General features: G+C 40.3%; 1 protein-coding gene across 1 annotated transcript; it reads right to left on the bottom strand.

Moving 5' to 3' along the window:
• Positions 1 to 694: 694 nt before the first annotated feature.
• Positions 695 to 18,499, bottom strand: LOC103135562 (alpha-1A adrenergic receptor). Its single transcript, XM_007548368.2, has 2 exons — positions 17,040 to 18,499; positions 695 to 1,817 (listed from the first exon to the last, which is right to left on the bottom strand). Exons 1-2 carry the CDS (start codon positions 18,001 to 18,003, stop codon positions 1,252 to 1,254), a joined length of 1,530 nt encoding a protein of 509 aa, XP_007548430.1. The 5' UTR covers positions 18,004 to 18,499; the 3' UTR covers positions 695 to 1,251.
• Between the last annotated feature and the right edge of the window lie 1,516 nt (positions 18,500 to 20,015).

Here is a 20,015-nt window from a genome sequence, read left to right as displayed (position 1 = left end):
TTAATTTACGATTTGAACATTTAAGCTTTTTTATTAGGCCGAACACAATGACACGCTTTTATTGAGTGAGTTAAATACATTTATTCTGTTTGTGAGCACACACGTTTAGTTCACTTTTTGATTTAAATATTCTTCTGAACAAAGTTTCTTCTTTGTTCAGAAGATTGATTTTTTTTTAAAGCAAGAGTCATTAGATGTGGATTTGGTGTGAAACAAAGAATCATTATGTGGAGAAACAACTCCTCCTGCGTTATCGTGTTTGATCTGTCCGCCTTCTTTTAATGAGTTTCCCAGAGAATAATCATCTGACTCGTATCTTCCTTAATTAAAACAAACGTGCAAAGTTTTTAGGTTCAATTTTTGTACATTTAGAAGGCATTTGTGATGACATAAGTTTATGCTCATAATTTAAAAAAATATTTAACAGGTCGCCAAAAATTGTGTAGGTTGATATTACCTTTACGTAAGAGCGTCTGCTACATCATCTTCTGTCTTTGAATGACAAAACAAGTTCTCCAAACATGATAAAAGTAAAAAATTGCATTAGTCACCTCACAGGTCCAATGCTTTATAAATTTCGTCCAAGCCAATCCCCCCTCCCCCCAATCCTTGAGGTTCAGGTTAACATCCATATTAGAGCAAACATTGTAGCATTTTCTCCAACAGAGAAATTAATAAGTTGTTACACATCAAATTGGAATTTTATATTTTATTTTTTCCATCACATTTCTACAAACACACACAATATATTTGAAGATTGTGCGCACAGCAGAAAAATACATACAATATTTTTATTTTCACAAAATACCACAATATCAGACAACTGCAACAGAAAGGTGGTCAAATGCCTGGTCGCTCTTTGTTTTACAAGCGGTTGCTTTGATTTTACAAATCAGGTTGAGTCTCTTTTTTTTTATTTATTTATTTTTTTACAGGAAACATGACGAGTCGAAGCTAAAAATGTTTGAAATGATTTAGCTTGGGTTTCTCCAAATAACATCTAAAACAACATGCAGTTCTCTTTTTGATCCAAACAGGGCAGAAAAAAAACGGGTATATTTGAACCTCTTAGTGGTCACTGCTCACTGAGAGAAACCTTTCACCAATTACAAACACAGAAATGAAAAGTAAATGAGCAGATCAGCTCCCCACACTAATCACTGAAGACATGCCACTAACGGATGAAGCAACACAAACCATGTACAGCAAAGCCTGTACTCGGCAAATCTGTAAATCAGAAGCTGCCTGCAGTCACACCTTTTCATCAGGCATGATGATGTCCCTGCTGAGCCCTCGCTTGTCTTTAATGTTCCCAAAGGAGAAAGAAAACATCCCCCCGGCGGTCCCCTCTGCCCGTTTCCCCTCTCTGCCGTCCCCTCTCACGCCTCCCTGCTCGCAGTCTGCGGGACTGCCGGGCAGCAGGTTGGGCGTGGAGGGCGCTGAGGTGGTGGCTCCCCAAATGTACAACGTTTCCCCCTCCGGGCACGGAGGGAGGCCCTTGCTCAGGAAGCTGGGGCTGGGGCTGGCAGAGGACGGTAGGGTGCGCTGACTCCCGTTCAGCCAGCCGGAGGTGTGATCCGTCGAGCTCTTCCGTGAGTTTCCGGAGGAGCGGAAGGTGGAGGAGCGGTAGTTGTAGGTTCTCCAGCCGGGGCGTTTCTGCTGATGGCAGTGGCACCTCAGGATCCGGATGAAGGCCAGCTTGAACTCGCGGCTGTAGCAGGGGTAGATAATGGGATTCAAGCAGCTGTTGAAGTAGCCCAGCCAGAAGATGACTTTGAAGAGGGTCTCAGGTGGCCGCAGATGCACATTAAAGGACCCTGAGGACAACAGATAAAAAAAAGATGGATAAGTGGAAAACGGCAGACTGTTTTGTTTTATTCTCTACAGGCCAATCTTTTCTTCAAAAAGAACCTCAAAATAAATAATGACTCAGTGTTTTGGTTATTCAACATAAACATGCTGTTTTTATTGGTCTTAAATGAGTCAGGCCAGTCCCAAGCTTCTGTACACTTGGTGATAAAATCAGAGATACAACACGGTTTTGTGCTCATGTTGACAATTCGGTGAACTATGGTCAAACTGCACTCCTCCAGTTCACATAAACCACTCCAACAAGGCTTTAGTTTTACAGCATGATCATATTTATTTTTTTTAATAAAACAATCCCTAAGAATATTGTCGCTTTTAGAAAACGAAGTAAACCAAAAACATCACACATTTTTTGTTGAAATGCTTACAAAGGAAGAGTCCAGAGATTCATTTTATGCATTTTTTGTGCTAAAACTGACACTTAAATGAGGGAAGAACTTTTATTCTAACCCTCTTTGACTGGACATGCTGAGCCTAGATTATTTCAAATGACAAAATGCAATTATAGAAATATGTTGTTGTTCTCCTTTTTATTTTATGATGCCAGACATCCACCAGACATTCTCATTTCCTCTTTCTTTTGATCATATTTTCCCAGCTCAACTAAACCGGTCACCTCTTAGATTCTTTTAGTTGAGACAGGCTGAGCAGGTTGCTCAGTTTTCTCTGCACTTGTGTCGCTTTAGCAGACAAATCAAAATGAGGTAGACGATTTATTTTAAAATGTTCAAATAAGCTTGATTTTTATTATACACCAACAGAGCACCATGCTGATCTGCACCATGCCGTGGCGCATTGATGCAGCAAGTGATAGAAAAAGCAGCCTTTATCAATTATTAGTGAATAAACTATACAGCAGATTTCCGTACATTTTTGTATGGCAATTTTTCTGCATTAAATTCTTTTTTTTGGTTTCATGTATAATTATTTTTTTCTAAAAAAAAAACAAAAAAAAACAACAACTCAATTTTGTGTTTTTATCAACCGTAAACCATTTTTCTCAAAATAAACTAAAACAAATCAATCCATGTAACTAATCTAAGTATAATAATACGTGTTTCACATATTTTATAGTCAGTTTTCTGTGATTCGTTTTATTACTACAATCTTAACGCGAGTCTGTGATGATATTAGTGAAGTTATAGTCTGTGATGATATTAGTGAAGTTATAGGTGCAGACACAAAGCAATTTATGTATCAGAAAGTGAAAAGTAAGAATTGTTAAAGAGTGTGAATAAATAAATTTGACTGAAGAATAACACAAACTGTTAATATGAGAAGACATAACTTATTAAATAGGATAAAAACATGACTGGACTGCGTGTAACTAACTCTTGGTTTCATGTTGAGGATTGAATGTCATATTTATCCAACAGGTGGCAGCATTGATTGAAACATTTTGCTCAGAGTGAATCAAAACATCACCACTACCAAACATTAACCATCAAAAGACCGATTCTGTGTTTAGAAATACCTTTTATAAACGGGTTATGTGCTTATCTAAATGAAAGATTGATGCAGTCTTGGATTCCTCTTTAATTCTGTGGGAGAGTTTTATTTCCTTGAGATGCAATCATTAAATGAAATGGTAGGCTTTAGGGAGAGGTTACGAAGCTTAAAGGGCAGCAACACACTTCTGCCTTCCACACACAAACCAACACAGGTTAATGTGGCGTGCAACGCTCAGGAAGACGGTCCTGAGCGCAACGTATCGAGGTAGGCTTATAATGTTTCAAAATTAATGACTTCTGCACTTGCATCAATCTACACTTGATGATACTCGTCGCCCAGATGCGGCTGAGATTTAATAGGCGAGAAAAACAGGCAAAAGTGCGGAGGAGATAAGAGGAAGTAGATGAAACAAAGTCCATTAATACGCACAGCAAGAGCAGGATTAGTGTGAAACAAAGAGAGACATTATGTGTTCGCATGCAGGCAGATGTGAAGAGTTCTTAAATTAAAGCGACCCACGTTCTTACATTAATATCTTGCTCCCGGAGAGGCTGAAGATGCATCGTAATTTCAGGATTTCAAGTGTGAAATTAGTTCTGGTAATGTATGACAGACGGGGTGGAGGCACCTCGGTTTGACTTTTATAGGAGCGCCGGAAAGATGGCTTGAGTGATTCCTTGCAGTTCTGCATGTTTTATATTTCACTGACACGTGTTGAATGATGAAGGCGGGGGGTCCGCACACACATGCTTGGATGATAATCCCATAAACAAAATAAAATCTCTACCTTGAGTGTTTCTGAGGCTTAGATGAACCAGATAGAGTTGTCTTGGCCTCCTGAGCTGCCAGCGTCTTTTCTAAGCAGCTGGTATTTTCACATGATTTTTTTTTTCTTCCCATTTCTGGAAACCCACTTAAATGTGACTGCATGACTGTGTGAGTGACGAGGATGACTGGGATACAGGGTATGCCTCTGCAGAGAGAGCATGTCTTTATCCATCTTGGTTTAGGCAGCAGATCCTGATGGATTCTGACAGTGATGAGTGCTTTCATCGCAAGCCCTAAAGGATCGAGTGTTAAAGGAAACTCTTTTCATTGCTTCTTAAGAGCATTTGATGTGTGATTTCAGAGATCAATTTTTCCAGACCGGTGTGTTGGCTACAACCATTTAGCTTCTCGTTTACTCAACAAGGCAGGAAATTAACCCAAATTCGCCTGTAGTGGTTCTAATGAGGTGTGCAGTGGAGCCAAATGACCCAAACAACTATAGAGCAAATGATTTTTCAACACTTAAACGTGGAACCTCCTACCAGCCCAAAGGAGCTTAAATCAGATTGAAAAAGTCCCAGTGTTAGTTTATGAAAGCACAAACAAAAAACTGTAAAATATTCTGCAGAGGGCGTGGCAGTGGAGCAGGACTAAAACTTGTCACCCATATTCTGAGGCCTTGGTCCTCGACACGGCTGTCACAGGTTTGAGTCCCGGCCTGTTGGCCCGTCTTCCCTCTGACTCACAACCCGCTGTCCAGTCTGACCGCTGTCAAATAAGTCACTAAAGCTGAAAATAAAACATAAAAAAAAAAAAATGTTTATTCTATTTTATTTTGCTAAAGTTAATGTATTAAAATAAAAGCCATAACAAAGCTATTTACTAGGATAACTACTTCGGCACGACACCGGCCAGAATAGAGTTGGATGTTAAATCATGCCCCTGCGAAAGCAAAACCGCGCCCCTGATGAGTTTTGAAAGTCTCCAACTAAGTGGACGGAGCCAAGAGACGCTGAGAGCCACGGCCAAGCGTGGGGATGAGTGGAGGGGTGGGCCGGGCTGTGGTCAGGACGGAAGAAGCTCTGTTGCCAACTTGGCACTTTGTTGCAATAATTAGAAACTGTTCAGACAGCTCTCGCAACCCAAACACCATTATGAATGAAAAAGTAAAGTAAATGGATAAAAAAATTAACTGTGATTGACAAAATAAGCTCCCCATTAAAAAAACAATACATATATATTTTAATGGAAACAACTGAGTATTAATTATTAACAGCATTTATTTATTTAGTTTTAAATTGGGGATGCACTGATATTAAAATATTCTATCTCATGTCTGACATTAAAATTTAATCTGATGTCAATATCTAATAATATTATTGCTGCTATTTGCGATAACTGATGTCATACATATTTTACTATCCTTTCAACATCTTGGCGGGGGAAAAAATGACCACACTGCTGACTTCACCACTGCTTTTCTGCTTCAGTTCCCCAAAATCCTGTCCTGATCTGTAGCATGACTAAACAAACACCAATCTCTTCTCTCACTCTCCAGACAGAACGAGAAGACCGAAATAAATATTGTTTAATATTGGCCCAGTTTTATTTTGCTGTCATTATTTTGCCAGTTTTGCTGTCATTTTTTTATATACTGACATGATAAAAGAAATGACAGCAGTTTTAGTTGCGATATATCACGCATCCCTAGTTCGAATGAAACGGTTCTCCTTAAGTAGAAACAGTTGGTGGATGTAATAACTATGGTTTCAGCTTATTTTAGCAGTGGTAAAAAGGATTGTTTTTTGTTTGTTTAAATAAAAACAGATAAATTGTGTTAAATATTTCAGTTTGACACGTTTGTGGAACATAGTGAAGCTGCGCTAGATTTATTCAGGACTATTTTGCATGAGTTTCATTCTATCTCATGTCTGAATAAGAGGTAGAGCATTTTGAATTAAAGTTGATTGAAAGACTGAGATTTATTGTAAAATCCCTCTTCTTAATTTATTCAAACAAAGTGCAAAATAAATTTTCTCACAATTCAGACCAGTCAATCAGTCATAACTATTTCTACTAGGACACACACAAAAAAAATAGACGTTTGGTGCATTGCATATCTGTGCCTGATCAAATTCGTTAGACGTTATTTAGAAGGCAGACGCTTGTTTACATCGGTTGTCACGGTTTGTGATGCATTTCAAACTAAACACCAGCACTGCATCAACAAGGCAAGGAGATCAAGAGGGATTTGTTCTGCCAGACAGGATTGCGTGAAGGTGCAGATTTTTTGGGGAGGGATGAAAGATTTCTGGAACGCAGCTGCATCTGTCTTCCTAAATCTGGCCTTCAAGCCAAAAGTGCAATCAGGGAAGCAAATAGTTTGACTATCAGGAGGGTAACTCACGACATTATGGTCATAAAAACCAACATTCAGAAACAATCAGTGTTTGTAGAGATGTGGCAACGCTCAGGAAGGGAATGTGTGCAGCGACAACTGGAGTTCACTAAACAGGCCTCGATTGCATTTTGGTACGACGTCGATACTATGAGAAACGTTCTCATTTAACATTGTGAAATTCAAATGAGCTTAACTTTTGTGTCCTAAGCTGTGCAACAGAGCACCGTCACATCAGCATTCTTTCTACAACTAAACAAGGAGATGGCATCGTGTTGAGGGTTTTTGTTTTCTTTCCAAAAATAATCAGCAAAAGACCAGTCAGAACTAGGAGAAGTGCAGCGATAAAATCCTCCATTTAATGCCGTTCACAGCGGACAGCCATCAAACACACGTACTCCTAAGAGCAATTTACCGCTACCTTCGAGAAAACACCACGACAATACGGGAACAGCTAAGCCAAAGTTAAGATCTTAATTTATTACAGACAGAGTAAAACATCCATCTGGCATTTCTTATGAGAGACTAATGAATTTTTAAAAGAAAAGTTGTACCCGAAGTGATAATTGAAGAAGGTCCGTTTCTTATTAACGTAAGATGTTTCAACTTTTATTCTTCTGCCAAGTAAATCCATTAAACGTCCAAAGCATCAACTAACAGCATGTACTTTGATGCAGATTGTCTTGAGCTTAACAAAACAAAAATCCGATGGTCGTTAAGAGCTTATGTTTTGATTCAAAAGTGGAGACAGCCTCTTAATTCCCTCATTTGCTGTTCGATTACAAACTACAAATTGACTAAAATGAATCCCACCCTATTTTCCAAGTAATAGTTCATGTTTGAAGCCTTTAAATGTACTTACTTGAAAGCATTAAGTTTACTTAAGACACTTTTATAAAAATGTGTCTGCTTCATAATCTTAATAAGGACCGTCAGTTTTGACAGATCAGACTGAAAGAAAACTGGAAATATTACTGGAAACATTATTGAAACATTTTACAACATATCCAGGCTTCTATAGCTGAAAGAAAATCCAAAGGATGAATGGATGGACATAAAATTGGTATTAATGTCACATGTGTTTTTCTTTGCTTATCCAGATCCGGAAAAAGCTTAATACCAGAACCCATACTTCTGTACTTCCTGCAGTTTTCTGGGCCTCTAGATAAGAATATGTGTTATCCTGCTGCTTAAGACAACAAATAATTAAAATATTTTTCAGTTACAGCTTGCATTATAGAGCAGAAGTATTTGTACTCAAAACCAGGGAACCAACGCATTAGATGAGGCACTCTCAATCCTCACTTCATTTAAAAGCCTCTCAGATGGCCTGAGTCAAACATGGTCGTGCTACCTTCCTCCCGGGAGGAGCTAATAAAAATCTTGGCCTCTATAAAGAATAAAGAGGTGGGCCAAGGCCGTCACGTTCATGGATCTCCGTTACACAAGCATGGGGGGGATAAAGGGTAGTAAACACAGGATAACGGCAGAGTGGCCTGTAGCCACATTGGGAACATATTTGTTTGTTTAAGTTCCATGTGAACTCGCTCCATTTTTGTCCTTTCAGGAGTGTTTATGTTCAGAGCCTATAGTATAGGAGGATGCGATGGGCTTGTGCTGCGAGACAATGGTATAAATATACAGCAGATAACGGCGGGGGGTTTGATGTGGGTGGTGGTCTCGGGCTTTTCTGTTAAGAGGACCGCTCGCACCTCCTTCCTGAGGACAGGCGCACACACATCTCACTCCGAAACACAGGAACATCTTAACAAAACTCTGCATCCTGTTATTCTCACTAATTGGAAGGAGCGATGCCTATTCTCTGCCATGTGAAGCACACACACACACACACACACACACACACACGCACACACACACACACACACAAACAGAGTATGTCTTTCTATCCTCGCAAAAGCTCTGCAATAACTTCCTTTCATTTTCATTAATTTCTATACCCTAAATGCAACCTAAACTCAAGTCACACCTTAACCTTAAACCTAAGCTCTAGTCTAAAAATAGAATATCTTCTTATTGGGCCCCTGGCTTTGGGCCCATACGGAGCTGTGGGTCCTCACACGTAGTACACGTGGAAAAATGGGCCTTACAAGGTGAGAAATGCTAAAAAACACACACACATACACACAAACTCACAAACTTCTCCCTCTGAAACTCACAAATCCTGTTTCATAACACCTATAAACATGATTAATGTGGCTCAGATTGAAAGCACAGAGCTTTCAGTCAAACCGCAGTGTTGGGATAATTTTAGGAAGTCACACTGACAACCCAGAGACCCCTTGCCTTCACCTTCCTCCTGCCCCACAGACCCTACTGCTCTTCTCTGCCACCTTTTTCTTACATCGCTTTGACACGCTGCCCTCTCATTATTTTCCCTCTTCTAAAAAAAAAAAAAATCCCATTGGTACCCCTGGTGCACAGCTGATCATCAGCTCAATGAAAAACACATAAATTTCACGTTTCTCATAAAGGAAGATACGCGAGTGCTGGTTTCTGCCACATCTCGCGTTTGGACGGCACAGTTTACGGAGCCTTCGCGGGATATTTGTGCTCGCTCTGGGTGTTAAAGAAGAGCCGCATGGAAATATGTGTTAGGATGTAACACATGCAGCCCACAGATCATTCCTCTTTGTCTGAGCTGCGAGGATGAGAGAGAGGGGGAAAAAAACCAACATTGAGATGCATGACAAATGTCTCCACTGATGGGTGTCTGTTCTGCAAATTAAGTATAATCTATAAAACTCTTAACGACTGCTGTTAAATCAGTGAGGGTAGAGTTTAACGGGGTGCATTAATGAGGATGAAATGGACATCATGAAGCTTTAGAGTTCCAAGTCATAGTAAATTGTTCCATGTTTATAAACTGAGCTGTTCTCTCGACAAAAATCTTCTGTTTATGAAGTTATTGAAACCACAGATGTCATGAGTCTTGCTGCTCTTGTCATTTGGACTGATTCACTGAAGGTGGGTTGCAAGAAAGAGGAGAGAACATGAATGCACTCGTCCATCACTGTAAGCAGCTACTTCTTGACTGAATGATTATTCAGCTATCATGATGACGAAACGTTCTTGGAGAAATCAAAGCTCAAAAATGTGAACATGCATGAAGGAGATGAATTTTTCTTTCATGCTTTCCACTTTTAGTCTACTGACACAGCTGCACCCTTCCAGGCATTTTGTTGACTGTCGTAGGTAACGGACCAACACAAAGTGGTGCACGACTGCTGTCCAAATGTTTCGCGAACAAAAGCGGAACACGGTGGTGCGCGTCTGTTGTCGGCTCAACTGAGCCAGTCGTTGTTGCAACCACATTTTGCTGCAAACACCTTAAGATGTTTCGATCTTGTAGGAACTTCTACAAAAAATCTTCTTGGCGAAATAGCTGGAGCTCAGACAGTTTGGATGGAGAGCATCAGGTCTGGGATCGACTTCATCGAAATCATCCCATTGTAGATCTGGTTGGATGTATTAGGTTCTTATCCTGTTGGATAGGAAGTTTCCAGTCTGCTTCAGCCACTAGCAGGACTTTTTCCAGCATGTCCTTGTGTTCAGCTCCATCCATCTTCCCATCAGTCCCATCTGGAGGAAATCCATCCTGCTGTCTGATGCATGAGGTCAAGATGCTCTGGAGCAAGTTTTCATCCAGGTTGTCTATGTACATCGCTGCATTCGTCTTCCCCTCTATCCTGACTAGTCTGACTCCTTAAATTGTGTAACTCTTGTATTTTAATATAACATGATATTTTTTTATTTAAAGCATTAAAGTAATTTTTGCAATTTAAGAAATTTGTAGAATTTGTGAAGCATTTTTTTTTATCTGGTAATTTACTTACAAAGAATGCTCATCATCGTATATAATCCTTACTGAAATAAACGTAAAAAAAGAGCTATAAATGTTTACCATGATGACATTAATGTATGTTTTTCAGAAAACATCCCCAACTGTTTCACATGAGGCTAGTCCTGAGATGATCTGTGGAAAAAATAGGGGTTTAAAACAAAGTAAGACAAGTAAATAGAATTTATCTACAATATATTTTATTTTTTATCTGTGGTTAAAAAAAATCTTGGTTTCATTTTTATTTAAACTAGAACTGAATAGAGCTGTATTTATAAATAACGGCATAATTAAACAATGGAAGCTCAGATGGAAATCTGTGTTTTTATGCTTACAAGGCCACCTAACTCAGCTTCTGATAGCTCGATAAAAAAAACTATTTTTTGCTCCTTTGAGAAACACTTGTTGGCTGAATGTCAGAAGTGATATGGCCACATACCAAAAATTTAAAAAATGAATAGAGGAAAGTTAGGAGGAAGTCGCTGGTAAAAAATTGGCAGACTGAACTTGTGCTTTAAAAAAAAAAAGATGAAAAACTGCTTAGATGCTGGTTGGAAAATAAAAATCTCGCATGAAAGAGGATAAAATCTCTTGGCCAGCAGGAGGTGGAGAATAAGTGCTGGGGGTAAGTTTTTAAAAATCCAAAATGCATTTTGTGTTTGGACAACACCTTTTACAATTTTCGCTCTAAATTTTGGGAGCAATTGCCTTCAGAAAACACAAAATTGGAGTCCATTGTGTGCAACATCATCTGTGTATAAATCAACTTAAACTACAAAGGCCTCTCTCTGATGGACGTCAGAAAACATTAGTGAAGAAAAGGCTTCATGAACACCAAAGAACCCTGTGGAAAGGTCAGGGGAGAGAGGTTCAAAACAAGAGTTAGATTATAAAACATTATCCAAAGCTTTGAGCATCTCACTGAGCACAGTTCAATGCAGCATCAAAAAATGGAAAGAGATTTTGTGACACCACAAACCTAAAAAAAAACAGGGCAGTTCATCTAAACCGACAGATCACATAAAAGGAGAGCATTAATCAGAGAATCAGCCAAGGGATCTGTGGCAGAGAGCCAAATGTCAGGTTGGTGAATCTGATGACAGGGCAAGTGTAAGTCATGCACTTCACAAATCTATCCTTCATCAAAAAGAGGATGAAGTCATCATTACGCCTCAAAAAACAGTGGCGGCAACATCATGATGTCGGAAGCATTTTCTTCTACAAGTAGATGAAGATGGATTGAACTAAATAGAGGGCGATACGTTAAAAAAGCCTGTTAGAGACGGCAAAAGACCTGAGACTGGTTTCTGCTTCAACTGGTCAACGACCCCAAACATAAAGCCAGAGACACAATGGAAATGTTAGATCAAAACCTTTTAATGGCTTAGAATAACTTAAAGTCCAGACCTGAATCCAACAACAACAACAAAAAAAATGGTCCAAATACTTGAAACTTATTGTTCACAGAATCTCTCCAGAGAGTTTGATTTGTTTTTGCACCGAAGAATTGGGGGGAAAAAAAACAACAACAAAAAAAAAACAACTTCTGTCTCTATATGTGCAAAGCTGGCATAAATATTTATAGACTGAGGGGGTTCTCAAGATTAATGACTCAGGGTACCTGAATACAAATATACCCAACATCTGCATGATTTGTATTTGCTAAAAAATAATATTTAAATTTGATACTTTTTTTTTTGGGCGTAATATAAAATGTCGGAAAGTTTTGCTAGGATATAAACATTCGTAGAAATGGTAACTGTACCAAAGCAGACACAACATTTATTGCTAAGAAACATAAAACTATTTTCTTTTAAAGCTTTTAAAGCTGCATCCTCAAGAGTTTATAAGGTTAATCTAAAAGAAACTACTTCTTGTCCATACTTTAGAGAACCTATGTATAAAAGTAGATCAGAGCAGTTTGGAAAAGTTTCCTTTGCTTGTTGTTTTAGACACATTTTGTGTATAAAACTGCTTCTGACCTACAGAGCATTTGCTTCCAAAGCTTTTATTTACCTTGAACCACTGTCTCTGAAGCTCCTCTTCATTAAAAGCAAACGGTACTGACAGGTTGTTTATTTTGAGGCATTTTCTTGTTCAATTTGTAATGTTTATTTCATGTTTTGAAATAATTTCTTAATGCTGGTGATCTAATATCAAGGAGCACATGAACATGTTAAAGGCTCTTGAGGATAATCTGACATGCCAAGCCAAACAGCGGAGTAAAACCTGGTGGACTGTATGGCAAAGAAAATGTTAAGTGACTGCAGTTTCAAACAAGTAAATTTAGTTTTACTCCCATGTAATTCCTCTCCATGGCTGTAATATAATTAGGTTTTTTGATATACAGTATTTTCTTTTGCATACTAAGACACAGGAATGTGACGTAACCCAACGTTAAATCCGCGTTTGTTCTGAGACTGATTGGGTTTTTTCGGGGGGGGGTTGCTTTTGATCAGTAGTTGAAGGCTTGGAATACCGCTAACATTATAAGAAAACTTTGATCTATTTTCTTACCATCCTGACATAATTTGATTCAAGTTGAAAGCGTAAAAGGCAGCACAGAAGTTTTAAAACTCAGAACAAATGAGTCAACCCTGGTTGTCTGCTTGCCATTTATGTACAATAACCATGGTATTTACAAAATCTGAGCCAGAAAGGGTAGATCAGTAATGACGGGGGAGGAAGAGAGGGGGAGGGGGATCACATAGTTTGTCAAGCGGCACTCAGGGGTTGTGACCTTTCAGACCTAAGGTCACTGTAGCTCTGTCTGGAAGCACGCAGCTTTTACTTTCATCTGTGCAGTCTAAAAATCTACAGAGATGGACAAGAGGGAACCATGTCCAGCCTCAGACAAAATCCCGAGAGAAATACGCGAACCAACCTGCACACAAACACACATTCAACCAAAGCATTTCATGCATGGCAATCACCCTGCCCCCCTCACACACACACACACACACACACACACACACGCACACACACACACACATGCACGCATGCACACACACACTCTGCGAGCTGGAGCCCCCCGTCAGCACACGTCGCCTATCTGTGACAGCATGCAGTTGAAGAAAGCTGGGTTAATAACATGTGTGAAAACGGAAATCCCACACTGTGGGTGGAAGCTAACAAACGCTCAGGGAGCAACAGGAGAAGAGTGTCTGCCTGCGATCCTATCGGACTTGGAGAATTTTAATTCAGACCAAAGTCTCACCAAGAGACCTGAGGTGCACAGTCAAAGAGAAAAATAGTGACTAAAATAAAAAAAAAAAAAAGAAATGTAAAGAAAGTGTGCACCTACTAAAAGATCCAGCTATGGCAGAGATGAAGATGAATTGCAAAGAGTTTCCTGTCAGGAAAGTTTTGAACTTGTCTGCTTTAAATGTGCATTAAGTAAAGAGGCACAGTGCTTTGTCTCAGTGTATCAGTATGCTACACATGGAGAAGACCGCAGCATTGGGTGAGGAGAGGGGCTCCTTGGCAGTTTGTCCCATGGTGTTACATAAATGGGGCCTTCCGGCTGACCCCTCTCTCTGGAAATCTACACTTTCAAGGCTCCTAAATCTGCAGCATCTCACCAAGAATACCTTCGAGCTACAATCTCTGCATCTTTGAGGATATGAGGCTTAAAGCCTGAGGCATGAACTCGCTCTCGTCTGACCACAGTAGACAAACACACAGAGGCAAATCTTCACAGAAGCAGTAATGCAGTGTCTTGAAAAACAAACAAGCTCGCAACACATTTTGTGACATTACAACGACTAATTTTTTTATATATTTCTTTAGAATTTTACTTGGTAGATCAACACAAGGCAGTGGCGAATTATAAAGTGGAAGGAAAACGAAACATGGTGACGGGGATCCAACTGAGCCACATGGAGAACGATTACTAAACTGCACACAGACAACAAACCGGAATATAAAAATAATGAATCCCAGAACGTAGAGTATCAAGCTATTTTTGTGACAACTTCCAGGAAGGCGCAATCACAGCAGGAATCCCAATGATCTTATGGAGATTGCAAAACTTAGCGTGCAGCGGTTTCCGCTCTCTTTTGCCTTTGCTCCCAAAAGCTGATTGCGGCGGACACGCATGGACGTCTTGCTGGCCGAGTAAAAAACAAACAAACTAGATCTTCGAAGATACCTTTGATCCAGAGTACGGCCTGCTATCTGTGTAACCAGAGACGGTATCTCAAAATAAGATTAGCTGCCCAAAAGTGTCCGTCGGATTTTCTGCAGTAAGAATTTGACTCAAAGATGCTCCAAGAAGAACCCTTAGGATAAAAACTATTTTTGTTTTAGTTTATTGTGATTTACTTTTTTATGTTTGGCTGCCAGTTGTTTTTTGTTTTTTATTAACAGCACACAAAGGCACATGTGGGACTAATAGGGGTTGCTAAGTTTTGCAGTAGCTAATTTTCTTACCACACCTGCCATCCATATGCCAAATTGCGAGTTGATATCTATGGTTTGCCACTAGAGTCAGTAACGCTATTGGATCACCGTGAACGTGTTGTTCTCTGTTAGGTTTGAAAGCTAACTTGCTAATACTCCACGTATTATTATATAATACCAAACCTCACCAGGCAGGTCAGAAAGCAATAACTGACAGAAACTGTGAGATTTTGGATATGAATTCCTGATCATGTCTGGCTTACTCATTGTGATTGCAATTAACAATTTTCCTTGGCACTTATTGATAATTATTTATAACCAAACTCAGCCTAATGTTGCACAGTGGCATTTAGTAAAACTGTGCACTTTTATTCAGCTCCCCAAATAAGCTCCCATGAGGTTTTGTCCCTGGATTTTCCTCTATCCATCCCCCAGTGAACTGTGATGGCTTCCCCGCCCCTGCTGAATAAAAGAAATCCAACAGTATAATGCTGCCACCACCATGTTTCGCCGTGGCGGTGGTGTGTTCTGGGTGAAGCTGTTTTTCCTCCACATACAGTTATTTGCAAGCCTAGGCCAAAAGGTTTTAGGGAACCTTCTTCAACATGTTTGCTGTGTCCCCTACATGACTTGTGGCAAGCTTTAAATGGGACTTCTTTTGGCTTTCTTTTAACTTTCCTGCATTTATTTTCCCAGTATTTCATAAAATCCAGATGTGTGGAGTGCATGAATAATCTCTGCAGGTCCTCCACAGTTAACGTGAGCCTCTTGGCTATTTGTCCAAATAATGTTCTGCTTGCATTTATCCTCAGTTTAATACACACCGACAGAGAATTAGGTTAGTATTTTTGTCATTAGGTGACTTGTTAAGAATCAGTTCTGCTGGATGTGTGTAACTGTATTAGATTAAAATACAAACTCGTGCCACATCCTATATGCAAAAAATAGAGAAAAAGTGGGACCTTTTCTACCCAATTCATAAATATGTAGAAAAACTTGGTGGTTTTCTGACCTGCTCACCACATTTTTCCTTTCTTACATTGCTTAATTCCATCTGCAGTTTCTGAAACAGACCCGCTAGTGTCTGTCACATCATGGATTCTCGTCGAGATCGACGAAAACTGAGCAGATCGGAGGCCACAACCGGATTAACTAAGGAAATACAGCAAAGATAACAGGAACTGTTTGGATAAGTTCAGTAGGAATTCCTCCTCAAATTCCTAAGTGTTTCATTACTTATTACGGTCCCTAAATTAAAACGAGTAGAATCTCATAAAGTCTTTGAGTTTGTAGATCGTGTCCCACAGTTTGTAGAAATATTAAGTCTCAACACAGCTGCTATCCTCTCTGTCTGCAAATCCTCCTATAATGTATCTATAGACAGAGATGCACTAATAAGGCTGTTTCTCCTGCTTAAACTGATTAGTCATTGTTATTGTTATAATATTATCCATATTTATGCACTACAGCATCAAATGACCCCCAACTTGATTTTATGGTGCTGAGAGAAAAAAATGCATGTAAGTACATGCTGCTGGTTTATATATGGACTGAAAATAGTGAGAAATCTAAGTCCTGATGCTTGGAACATGGAGGGGGGGATCAGATTTTTTCAGTCCTGGTGATCTGAAAGCAGTGGGTTTATGGGGAAACATTTGTAATAAATTAGAATATTGCTGAAGTACATTTAAAAAAAATGAATACAGAGATATTGGTTTAAGTACAGCTCATGTATTTAATACTTGTTTGGACTCTTTTAGCATGAATCACTGCCTCAGTGCGGAGTTTCCTGCATGTAAAGACTTTTTTCTTTCTCTTAATTTTCCAATAATATATTTGGACACCTCATTTTGTGAACAGCTTCCACTAGTGGTTTGAACTGATAATAATTATATAATGTATGAATGTATATGTAACCTCTGAGTTTTACTAATTGAATCCAGTTACTAAAATGCGCTTTTGATGATATTCTGGTTTCTTAGGATACACTTGCATGTGCTTAATTTGGACATTTGTATATTTGTTTCTCTGATCTGTGTAGAGTTTCGTCGGGGCCCCCACAGCACTAAGCTGTTTTCAGAAACCTCAGGCTGGCCATGTTTTCATATATATATATATATATATATATATATATATATATATATATATATATATATATATATATATATATAAACTTTTTAAATTATAGGGTGTTCGGGATTGTGGGTGTACTTTTGCAAATGACTATAACATACCTGTCATCATAACAGAGTATAATGGAGCGCTTTGTTAGACGTGACCTGCTGAACCTACCTATAGGCAGGGCCAGAAAGAAAGGCAGCCAACATAGGACGAACATTCCGACCACAACTCCCAAAGTTTTAGCTGCCTTCTTCTCCCGGGAAAATTTCAGGAGCTTCACAGTGAGGGAGCTCCTGGCCTGGTGCGCACGGCCTTTTCCGGTGCCCGGTGCGCCGGGGTCCTCGTGCACCTGAGAGCCCTTGTGGATCCTGAGGGTCAGCTCGCTGGTGTTCATCCTTTCCCGCATCACGCCCGCCTCCAGGTTCTTCGTGGTCCTCTTGGCCACGATGTAAACGCGGCAGTACATGGCCAGGATGACGGCGAGCGGGATGTAGAAGGAGCCGAGAGAGGAGAAGAGCGCGTAAAACGGCTCCTCTGTGATGAGGCACACCGTGTCGTCCGGCGCCGGCGGCTGCTTCCAGCCGAACAGAGGTCCGATGGAGATGACCACCGAGAGCACCCAGACCCCGAGCATGGCCAGCAGAGCCCGCTTCTCCGTCACAATACCCGGGTACTGCAGCGGGTGGCTCACTCCGATGTATCGGTCGATGGATATTACGCACAGGCTCATGATGGACGCCGTACAGCACAGCACGTCCAGCGCAGCCCAGATGTCACAGAAGATCCGGCCGAACACCCAGTAGTCCAGGATCTCCAGGGTGGCAGAAACCGGCAGCACCGTGGTGCCCAGCAGCAGGTCGGCCATGGCCAGGTTAAGGATGAAGTAGTTGGTGGGGGTCCGCAGGTGCCTGTTGCACACCACCGACAGAATGACGAGGATGTTGCCCACGATGGCAAACACGATGAAAGCCCCCAGGACCAAGCCGAGCAGGGCGGCGCGGGTGAGGTCCAGCTCGCCGAACCTGGTGTGGTTCGTCCTGGAGCTGTTGGTGGAGTTGACCTGCATAGAGTCCCACTCGAGGTCCGAGGAACCATTTTTCCACAAGTTTCTTACATCGTCAGTGCTCAAACTCATTTTGAGTCACGACGTGCTCCATAGCAGGCTTTCTATCACTATAACTAAAGAGTCCGTGCTGCGCGCAAGTGCTCAAACTTCCCTACGTCCGCATGGTTCTTTCAAAAAGAGCCGAAGCATAAGTCCACATCAGTCCATTGCGCAGCCGATCTGTTCGCAGGCCGTCCCTCTCCCTCCACATTCATGAGGTTTCAGCGGAGAAGTGAGGGCTGTGGCAGTCATCTCCAACCTCCTCTCCTCCTCTCCCACACACAGCGCTGCCACAAACTGACCAAACATACCCAAAGCGAGCCGACAGAGTGCGCATGACGCACAGCACAAAGACAGTGACTCTTCATAATTGTAACCATGCAATCCAGTTAAAAAAAGTTTGTATGTTGCGGTGCGAATTATTTTTTTTTTTTGCGTTTTCAGGACAAAATTATTATTTGTCGCAATAGCGTCGCGATTTTATAGCTAGACCTGAACAACTTGGCTGCCTTTATGCTATTAGTGACATGTACGGGAACACCCCTTTTCCCACCAGAAGAGGTTGCCTAATTGAACAAATAAAGTGTTGCGTAAAAGGCGCATTTCCTCCCCCTTGCCCTCCCCATGGTCAATGGTTGCCTTGATGGCCTTGGTTGCATTCTTTAGCACAGCAAATTAACAAAAAACAAAGGCGAGCTGAAGTAACCTATTAGGAATAGAGCTGTGCTTTCAACTATTTTGTTTATTTACCTTCCTCCAAAAAGGAAAAACTGTCTCGGAAAATTAATAAGACACAGTAACAGTAAATGGGAAAAAAAGAGAAAACAATAATAATAATAATAATAATAATAATAATAATAGAGATATTAATAATGAAGCATAGCTCCTTGCAGAAGTATTCACGCTGGTTTCACATTTCATTAGATTAAAAGCAATTGACTGCAAACTTTTCGGCAAACTTCTCTACTACTTTTTTCATCTAGAGACTAACATTTTGACCCTTTTGTTCCAAAATAACAAAAGCTTAGCCAAACTGGCTAACCTGTAAATATGTATTTACTACATTGGAAACAATTCTCTAAAGTTTTAAAATTTCCTTCAGTCATTGGTACTGAATTTTAGATAAACACTCTCATTATTACTGTAATTTTAACTTATTCTAACTCCAACTTGTGGTTACAGCACAAACCTGCAGCGGCTTAAAGGATTCTGTGTTACAGTATTTCTGTTCAGAGTTGCAATACTTTTGATGAATAGAAAGAGAGTACATTTCAAAAATCCTCATTCAGGTTCAGCTCTGGACTTCATGGTGGTCAGCTTATGTGTGAAACTGCTTCCTGAACCCAGTTTTATCCCAAATGAATCCTAGCATTGTCCTCCAACAAGGTGCAACAAACAACCCTCTCACATTGTTGCAAAAAGGAATTCGTAGCCTCCGACTGCATCATTTGGGGTGAAATAACGCATTGTCGACTAAAACATTTTATTCTCCGCAGTGCTTTTCCAATAACAGACTCTTAACAGTATTCCCAGTTAAAGCCAAATGGTAGCTTATGTCATGCAGGCACTATAACTAACAGCTTGTGAATTTATGATTGTTTTATTGACAGTAAACGCAACATGAGCGGTTTAAAATGTGAAATTGATTTTTGCATGCTTGCTTGTGTAGTCCTACGCAGCTGTTTGTTCCAGTTTGACTTCTCATTAGTCAGCAGGAATGATCAGCGTCTCTGCTATTGATTAGCTGTGGGATGTGTAAGCAATGAAGGGTCACCAGGAGGATGTGTGTGTGTGTGTGTGTGTGTGTGTGTGTAAGAGAGAGAAAGGGAGAGAAAGAGGGAGAAAACAGGATTGTAAAAGCGGGTTTGGCGACTTTTAGTGTGATGATGATAAGAAGGTCCAACAGTAAAATTGGAGTGAAATCGTCCTCTGTGTTTATACCCCTTCCTCTTTTCAGTCATTTGCTTCTCTCTCCTCGTTTTGTTCCTTTGCGTTACCCTTATTATTTTGTAAGTTAGTTTTCTTCTGCTAATTAAACTCCA

This window comes from Poecilia formosa, unplaced genomic scaffold, assembly GCF_000485575.1.
Source record: "Poecilia formosa unplaced genomic scaffold, Poecilia_formosa-5.1.2 Scaffold26, whole genome shotgun sequence".
Classification (NCBI taxonomy): domain Eukaryota; kingdom Metazoa; phylum Chordata; class Actinopteri; order Cyprinodontiformes; family Poeciliidae; genus Poecilia; species Poecilia formosa.
This window is presented reverse-complemented; position numbering and strand designations above follow the sequence as displayed.